Here is a 9,607-nt window from a genome sequence, read left to right on the forward strand (position 1 = left end):
CTCTCTCGCTCTCTCTCTCAGTGGGGGAAATGCGATCTCCGTCCGTGACAGACTTCCTGTGGGGGCTGGAGAACTCTGGTTGGCTCAAACACATCAAAGCCATACTGGATGCCGGCGTCTTCGTAGCCCGGGTGTGTGTACGCACTCGCACACGCTCAGCAGAGCCAATGCTTTAATAACTAGCGGTTGCTCGGGGGTGGGGTCTCAGTCAGGTGGGACCCCCCTCAGTCAGTCAGTTGATGCTTCGTAATCAGACCGATGGATGATGTCACGGCTTTATTTATCAGACGTGAGAAACTTAAACGTTGTTAATGATACGAAGTCGGGGCCTCGCGGTGGGGATGGTCACAGTGGACGCGCTGTGCTGCTGTTTGTGGTGGAGGTCGCCCAGCGTGGCTTTACTACGCTGCATGTAAATGCATCCACAGGTAGAGCTGTGCACACCTGAGCGCAGCCTCCATGCTCTGATTGGATTTGCTAAACTAAAAAAAACACCCGTTGCCAGCTCGCCTCACGGTAACCCGTCGTTTTTTTTAAAACGTGGTCATTACATCAGGTCAGGTTCAGCAGTCGCAGCTCCATCAGGCACTAAAGTCAGACTCCTGCTCTCTGCGCTCTCTCCAGGCGGTGGCGGACGAAGGCGTCAGCGTGCTGGTTCACTGCTCAGACGGCTGGGACAGGACCGCCCAGGCCTGCTCTGTGGCCAGTATCCTGCTGGACCCGTACTACAGGACCATCAGAGGCCTCATGGTAACGCAGACGGCCGCGCTGACCATCGCCTGTTCTTCCTCTGACGTCTCACATCCATACCTCCTCCTCTTCTTCTTCTAGGTGCTGATACAGAGAGACTGGGTGTCGTTTGGCCACAAGTTCTCACACAGGTCAGTAACTTTGAGTCTGGTCTCATTCGGACGCTTCTCTTGCATCTTTCTGTCCACATTTAGTCCACGATAAAGACGTTTCAGACACTTTGGTCCTACGGTGTGGGAAACCATGAGAAAGAAGAAGAGGGCGGCAGTGCCAGTTCTGTAACAAGCTCAGAGGTTGAAACTGAAAGAGACGCTGAAGGCGAGGGTTGGTCCAAACAATCCAAACGACTTTCACTTCAAAGCAGCAGAACCTCAGTTCTAATGTTTCAATCTCATGATTGTAGAGACGTGAGCACAGACTCCAGTAAACGTGAGACATGAGACGTGATGACGGTTCATTAGTTTCTGTTAGTGATGTCAAGCTTACCTGTACAGCTGACGTTCAACGAGAGCATCAGCAGTTTAATTACTCGTTCATATTTGCTCTTTACCTGATTGAACACATGAAAATTGCTCTGTGCCCCGCAGGTACGCTCACCTGGACAGAGATCCCAAAGAGGTGTCCCCCGTCATCGACCAGTTCCTGGAGTGCGTGTGGCAGCTGTCAGAGCAGTTCCCGTGTGCCTTTGAGTTCAACGAGCGCTTCCTCATCGCCATCCACGCTCACGTGTACTCGTGTCAGTACGGGACCTTCCTGGGAAACAGCCAGAAGGAGCGTCGGGACATGAGGTGAGCACGAGCGTCCCGGATTCACGGGCTCTTACTGTGAGCAGGCGAGTCGGCTTTTCAGGGTCTGAATAGATTTAAGAAATCAGTCCTGTTTATGTGACGGATGCAAAGAGGAAAAAGTAGAAACCAGCGACTGATCCTGTGGGAACTCCAGGCCTCGAGCGCCGGCGTCCTGCAGGTGTTAGATCGCACCCTGGGTCAGCACACCTGCATCACATGATTAGTTCATTACTGGGCCTCTGGAGAACTCAAGACCTTTAAATCAGCCGCGTTGGACGAAAGACGCGTCTGAGAGCTGCAGGACGCCGGCCCTCGAGGAGCTCCCTCTCCTGTGTTAAAGGAAATCAGCCGTCGTAGCTTTTATTTAAACGAGATGAGTTTCTGAAACTGGACAGAATGTGTTCATGGTCTGATGTCGTCGCAGTCCCGTCTGCGTGGATATCTGCCCGCTGCTCGTTTTTATTTAAGGAAGTAAGAAGCAGGAAGTGCAGAAACCTTAAATGTTTTTAATGAGGAACAGTCCGTCGTTCATCACCTGCCACTCCTCGTCACAGACCACAGATGTTTTCATCGCTACAACAGCTCGTGTCCACAGGCGACGGCGAGCACGCCGCTTATAATCCAGTTTTATTCGTATCTGTGTCACGGAGGTAAAGGCTGTGCGATGTGTGTCTGCAGGCTTCATGAGCGCACTCACTCGGTGTGGCCTCAGCTGTGGAAGGACCGAGGCGAGTACACCAACCCTCTGTACAAGGCCGAGCAGAGCCAGAGTCAGGGCGTGCTGAGACCCAACACCTCCCCCTACTGCTTCAAGTGAGTCACTGCAGCAAAAACGCCAACACAACTGCGTTCTCCCTCACAAAACAGGAAGTGTAGTCCTGGTCCAGTCCAGCCGGCTGCGATTCCCAGCAGTGATTCTGTGGATCCTGATAGCTTAGCTGGAAACATGACGATTCCTGTTAAATTAATTTATTTAAGCAGCAGCAGGTTCACCCTTTAAGACCTACCATAGAACCAAGTCTGCCAGAATTATCCTTATATTCTTACATGCTGTAGGGACACTTGTTTTGATTTATTGATCAGCATTCAAATATCTCAGTGAATACAGAATAAAGATTACCACAAAGCAAGACAGCACGAGACAAGGCGAATCAAATTTCTTGTTCAGGTCATGTTTGTTTTGTAGAGAAAATCAGTGGTTTGTATGAGACTTCCAGCTGATCATCAATCATCACTCCAAGAAATTTATTCTCGTGCACTCTTTCAATTTCAATTCCATTAACCCTGATTTTGGATACATTTTTCATTTGTCTAGTGCCAAAATAATACTTTTTGTTTTCTTTATATGTAACGATAACTTATTTACATCAAACCAGTTTTTTAATATATTTAACTCTTTTTCCGCTGCAGTCAGAAGCTGTTCTGGGTTTTTACCTGAGCAGTACAGAGTGGTGTCATCAGCAAACAATACACGTTTTAACAGTTTGGAAACACTACATATGTCATTTATATGTAATATGAATAATTTGGGGCCCAGCACAGAGCCCTGAGGAACACCACAAGTTACCTTCAACTGCTTAGATTTTACATTATTGATTTCTGTCATCCAGGTAACTTGTCATCCACTTGTATGCCATCCCTCTTATGCCATATCTCTCTAGTTTATTCATTAATATAGATCAATTGTATCAAACGCCTTTTTTAAGTCTATAAAAACACCAACAGTATATTCCTTATTATCTATAGCAGTAGATATCCCTTCAACAAGTTCCATCACTGCCATCGAAGTGGACCTTTTCACTCTAAAGCCATGTTGGTTATCACTTAGGAGATGATGCTTCTCCATATATTTATCAAGTCTATTAACAAATAACTTTTCTAAAATTTTTGAGAACTGTGGGAGCAGAGATATTGGCCTGTAATTGGTGAACTGACATCTCTGTTTTTATTTCTTGACTCTGGAATTTCTTTTGCTAAATTAAAGCCAACATTTACAAAGAAATCATTAAATTCATTTGCAATGTCTTTAGTTTTATCAAGCACAATATCTTTATCTTTTTTTAAATAATCTGGATAATTCTTATTTTTTTGAGCCCTTTTTGATTTTACTGTTTAATATCCTCCATGTTTCTTGTGTGTTACTTCTGCTTTGCTCCAATAATGTGTTAATATTCTTTCTTACTTGTGGGAGCATTTCAAGTTGCTATACATCAATATAACCGTTATAGTCCAAATATTGATCATATGTATGCATTAAGTGAATAATAACTAGATAAACTACAAAAAAATTGAATGTTGTTGTTGTTGTTTTTTGCATATATTTCTAGTTAGAGAAATTTAAGAGGTTTGTCCCTCAAAACTGTAAATACCAAAAAGTTGCACAAAATAGTTTCTAACAACAGGAAATGTATTTTGAGTGTCTTCATAGTTTTATTTTTGAGATGCACCAATTTTTATACACTGCTGGAAAAACGGAAATAAATATTATAATGCAAATTTGCAAAAAAAAACAGCATATGCATCAAAATAAACTGTTTCCAGCAGTGCAACTTGAGTCCTAAGCATCCCAGAAACTATTCAGAAAAGCAAAAAGTCAAACATGACTTTCAAAAACACCAGTATAGGCTCATAAGGCCCCGAAGGTAAAAAAAAAACTACATTTTCCGCGAAAATGACGTCACTTCCGGCTTTAAAGGGTTAAAGGAAGCTGCACTGAGCTGCTGGTTTTGTGCATTTGTTTTGTTTGCCTGAGTCCCTGAAACAGGCGGAGAGTTTCTCTGCTTTTATATTTCACATTTATTCTCCTCCAGGATGTGGAAGGGTCTCTATAACCACGCTGAGAAATCGACGCCTCCCCGCCAGTCACCTGCCGACTTCCTGTCTGCCGTGAGGGAGGAGTCCCAGCAGCTGGAAGAGGAGCTGACCAATCACCAGGAGGTACCGCCAGGAGGAACCGCCCACCACCACCACCCGGGCTCCAGACAAGGCATACAACACACGACACGCCTGTTATGACACCAGCACAGATCGTTAACTTCAGCTTCGCTGCTTAAACTGCGACCGTCTACTTTTTAAAACTTTTTACCCCAAAAATTAAAAATCATTCAGCAGCTATTAAACCAATTTTAAAAAATCTGCAGAAGTTTCTAGATTAATTTTTTTTAAATGTCTTATGTTGGTAGCAAAGACTGTAAATAAAAGAAGGAAACTGGCTCTATATCTCAGAATTGGACATTAGCATGTTAGCATTAGCCGCCCTGCTGGGTTGCGTAAAGGTTACTGTATTTGGCCACCATAGACTGTGTCACACATACCTGATGTTAGCGCTCAGTAACATCTCATTGGACAGCCTGTTAGTCCAGTAACCTCACAGCCGACACATTATTGGTCAGGCGATGTCATTAAAAAGCTGCAACAGCACAAACACGGTGCAGAGGTCAAGTTCAGGGTTAGCTGAGGTGAAGTCAGACAGCTAGCAGCTACGTCATGTTAAAAACACCTTTGTTTCTTCTGTAAAGTTTTAACATAAGAGTCTATGGGACTGAGTCACTGCTGGAGCCTCTAGTGGACGTGAGGGGAACTGCAGCTGGGCTGCAGCCTCGTTCTAACCTGTAACTCTCTGAGTGTTAATAAAGTTTTTCCAGTTACGAGTCCTGTCAGCTGATTGTAAGCTTCTTGTCTCTGTGCAGCGGATCGCAGAGCTGACGGGGAAGCCGATCACCTGGGAGAAGATCGAGGTTCCCCGGAGGAGGACTAGCTGCCTGCCGCAGAGGCACAGCGGGCCGGACCCGCCCACCTTATACAGAGAGCCAATCGCCAGCCTCGCACAGGACAGCAGTCACACACTTTCCTCTGCACCAGCCAATCAGAAGACTCACACCAAGGAGCCCGCACTCTCCCTGCCCTTAGGGCCACATACCCAGCTCAAGAGTCACGACCCCGATGACCTCTCCACCTGCAGCGACCTGGAGTCGGGCGTGGCCGACCTCAGCAGCCGCTCATCCAGCGGCGGTGATGTCGGCAAGGACCCGGACTTGGAGTGACACGGACCGGATCAAAGGGACTCCGCTGGCTTTTATTAATATTTATTCACAGGACGGCGAGGTGACGTTTCCAGGTTAAAGGGAGAAACCTCGGCGGCGTTTGAGACGGAGGTGAAAACACGGTTTAACGTTTTTGGTTCACAGAACAGACAGGCTGCTTCAATTTAAATGTTTTTAGGTTACTGACATTTGTACTGAAACGCACGATTGCACAGTGACAGGAAGTCAGATGCACACGAGTTTAAAGCGATCAGAACAAACACGAGTTATTGTCTCTTCTTCTCTCCACTGAAGAGTCTGAAAACTTGTTTCCACCCAGTCTTCCTCATCCTGCAGCGCGGCATAACAGGCATAAAGGTTTCACTGTAGATCATGAAGCTGACCTGCTGTACGTGTTCAGCGTGGCCCTCGTTAGCTCGTCACAGCAATCACGCCTGTGGGGTCGTATTTGTGTGGACGACAGGCGGCCGTTTCCTCAGAGGGCTTCAGTCTGATCCTGGATCAGCCGTCTGCTCAGTCTGAACACTGAAGTGCTGCTAGAGCAGCTTTGATTCAGTTCAAAATGGCCCGCCCCCTTTAAGCCCCTGGTGGGCGGGGCTTCTACCACAGTTACTTTGGGAACACCGGGGAGATTTTTTATTAGAGACAAACGTAGTTTAAACTGTCACAATAACACAGAAACCCCACAAACACACTCTGACTGAAGTGCTCCAACACACACACACACACACACACACACATATAGACACTGACACACACACATATAGACACACACACTGACACACACACACACACACACATATATACACACACACACACACACACACACACACACATACACACACACACACACACACACACACACACACACACATATAGACATAGACACAGACACACACACCGATCGTTCACTTTCTCATCGCCTTCTTAACGACACGTTTATTTCAAAGGTTTAAAGGGACTGAAGAACAAACAGGTCAGTGTTTATTTTTGATTTTAGACTTTTTTGTGCTTTATTTGATTTTATTAAACTTTATTTAGATTTTGCCGTGTGAGGAGCTGATGCTGTCGGTCCTTCAGATGACAAAGTGGAAATGATGAGCTCAGAGCAGTGTTCCTCTAAACTTTAATCATCTGTAACTCTGTACATTCCCACGTTGGACGAGCAGCAGGTTTGGAGGTGTGTGTGTGTGTGTGTGTGTGTGTGTGTGTGTGTGTGTGTGTGTGTGTGTGTGTGTGTGAGAGAGCTGGATCTCTGTTACTGGGAGCTGGTGATAAACTGGCTCCACTTCCTCCTCCTGCTCATAACTGGGACTCTGACCGACACCTCCTCCGTCCACTGCTGGTTTATGGTTGGAGAAGTTTGACTTTAACTGATGCACTGAAGACGAACTTTGAAAGGAGAGGCGTGACATCTGTGATTGGCTCTAAGGAGCTCGTCTCCTTTTTAACTGGTACACTGTAGCCTGTGGTGTGTCTGTACGTCGCTGTGTGTTTCCTGTATCCACTGATGTAAACGATCTCAGTAAATCCATATTAAAGAGAAGAACTCGCGTCCTCACCTTCTTCCTCTGTGGAGGCCGAGCAGCCGTTTGAGTTACGGCTCCTTCACAGCGTATCTGTGTCCGTCCCACAGCAGGTTTGGATCTTTAGTGGAATTTATTTAAAGCTTGAAGCAGCTTTTATACCATTTACGGCCTGCACACATCCTTGTTCCCTCTCTTTCTCCATAATGTGTTCGTGCTGCAGACGTCAGTAAAGTTACATTCACAGTACTTGCACATGTAGCTAGGGCTGAGGAAGAGGAGGAAACTCCGAATCCAGAGAAGGTGGAGACTTTAAATAACCAACAACAAGCAAAACTCTGGAGAAACAGCACCACACATTGCATCTGCAGGGTGAGTATACCAAACCCAAGCTTTGTACCATTAGATCACTCTGTCTGTACTGCAGACACTGACGCTCTGAGCAGCCACGTCGCGTCACCAGCTACATATTAAACTGAGTCTTCCTCTCATGATGACAGGACCGTGTGCTTGCTAGCAAAGCTACAACTGAGGTGATGTCAGTGAGCTTTTAGCTCTTCTTGCACTCAGTAGTTGGTTTAGTACACATGCTTTCTTCTTGGATATTCCAAAAGCTGAGTTTGCACCATAAACATTTTAAGGATGCCCTCAGCTGGGAAAGGGTGGAGTGCCCACTCCGGGTGGGGACGAGTTCCTGGTCCAAGTGGAGGAGTTTAAATATCTCGGTCTTGTTCACGAGTGACGGGAGAGGGGGGCGGGAGATCGACAGACGGACTGGTGCTGCTGCAGCGATGCGGACGCTGCACCGGTCCGTCGTGGTGAAGAGAGCTGAGTGTAAAAGCGAAGCTCTCGATTTGGAGGTCGATCTACGTCCCTACCCTCACCTACGATCACGCGCTGTGGGTAGTGACCGATCCCACAGCTCGTGACCGTAGGTGCGGGTGGGGTCTCTCATCTGTCTCTTCAGATGTTTTTAAAACAGTAGATCGATTAAGGTTTTAAACAGACTATAAAATATACAAAAGTTTTTATTTAAACACATTTCCCACGGTGGCACGGTGGTTAGCACTGTTGCCGCACAGCAAGAAGGTCCTGAGTTCAATTCCACCATCAGGCCGGGGTCTTTCTGTGTGGAGTTTGCATGTTCTCCCCGTGTTTGCGTGGGTTCTCTCCGGTACTCCGGCTTCCTCCCACCGTCCAAAGACATGCAGCTGGTGGGGATAGGTTAATTGGATAATCCAAATTGTCACTAGGTGTGAATCTGAGTGTGAATGGTTGTCTGTCCCTGTGTGTTGGCCCTGCGACAGACTGGCGACATGTCCAGGGTGTACCCGCCTCTCGGCCTGTGACAGCTGGGATAGGCTCCAGCGCCCCCCGTGACCCTGAAAAGGATAAGCGGAAGCGAATGGATGGATGGACGGATGACATTTCCCATTTAAAATAATAAAAAAACAACATGCTGACATTTTTTTATGGGTAGTATAACATTTTAATAAATTCAGACTCTAATAAAACTATGAGATTCTTTACTTGGTCACAATATGCCAATAAGCCAACAGAACCAGACCTCCATGCAATGTTGCAGAGACATGTCAGCCAGGACAGCCCTTCAACCTTCACAGCTTTCAGGAATTCAGCGCCCATTTCATTCATTCCAGGGGCCCTGCCACTGAGCAGTGGTTTAACTACATTGGTGACCTCACCCTCAGTGATAGGCGAGTCACAGACCGTATGCCCAGACTCTGTTTGCATAGCAGATGTGAATGTGGGATTGAGGAGGTCCTCAAAGTGTTCCTTCCACTGCTTGGCCATGTCTTTGGTTGAGGTCAGCAGCGTCCTGTCACCACTGTAAATAGTGTGTCTCTTAAATAACTTTAAGGCCAACCTAAAGTCTTGTTCCGCGGTCTCCCTGAGCACCTCCCACACCTGAGTTTTTGTATAAGCCACTATTACTGTTGCACGTTGCTGGTTCTGCTGGTACCTGTCAGGTGCTTCTGGAATCCCACAGGCTGACCAAGCCTCATAAGACTCCTTTAAGGTGACGGCTTCCTTCATCTCCTGTGTTCTGGGACAACTGCCACGACACTCGCCAACAAAAGTCCAATCACAAAACACCACTCAGGTCCAACGTGAGCACTGAAGACCCCCAGCAGAACAGTCCCTGGGTGGAGCACTCTCCAGCTCCCAGCCAGTGATTCCAAGAAGCCTGGGTACTCTGAACTGTTATTTGGTGCATGGGCACAAACAACAGTCAGGCAGGCAAAGGGAAGCAACCCTCTCGTTCACTGGGAATAACCCCAACGTACAGTCTGAGCTATGCATTCAGGCGAGCCATGCTAAATTTAGTTGGCATTTCTTGACCTTATGCACCAGCTCTGGCTCCTACCCCACCAAAAAGGGTCACTCCAAGGGCTACAAACAGTTTTTGAAGCCAGGGATTGGAGCACCAAGACTTCCACCTCTGGCTGCTGCCTGATCCACAGAGCACCAAACCCTTATG

General features: G+C 46.9%; 1 protein-coding gene across 2 annotated transcripts in view; it reads left to right on the top strand.

The window, feature by feature from the left end:
- The window catches only part of mtmr7b (myotubularin related protein 7b), a 12,600-nt gene extending 5,466 nt beyond the window's left edge, over positions 1–7,134 (top strand). The window contains exons 8-14 of one of the 2 annotated variants that reach the window (XM_080881278.1): positions 22–131; positions 625–750; positions 832–881; positions 1,338–1,538; positions 2,217–2,351; positions 4,349–4,475; positions 5,228–7,134. In XM_080881278.1, coding sequence (XP_080737404.1) covers positions 22–131; positions 625–750; positions 832–881; positions 1,338–1,538; positions 2,217–2,351; positions 4,349–4,475; positions 5,228–5,581 — 1,103 coding nt within the window. In that variant the 3' untranslated portion in view covers positions 5,582–7,134. Of the gene's footprint in view, positions 1–21; positions 132–624; positions 751–831; positions 882–1,337; positions 1,539–2,216; positions 2,352–4,348; positions 4,525–5,227 lie in introns of both variants that reach the window. The other variant, XM_080881279.1, reaches the window with a different exon arrangement.
- Positions 7,135–9,607: the final 2,473 nt, after the last annotated feature.

Source organism: Rhamphochromis sp. 'chilingali' (genome assembly GCF_963969265.1).
Source record: "Rhamphochromis sp. 'chilingali' genome assembly, chromosome: 4".
In the NCBI taxonomy this organism is placed as follows: domain Eukaryota; kingdom Metazoa; phylum Chordata; class Actinopteri; order Cichliformes; family Cichlidae; genus Rhamphochromis; species Rhamphochromis sp. 'chilingali'.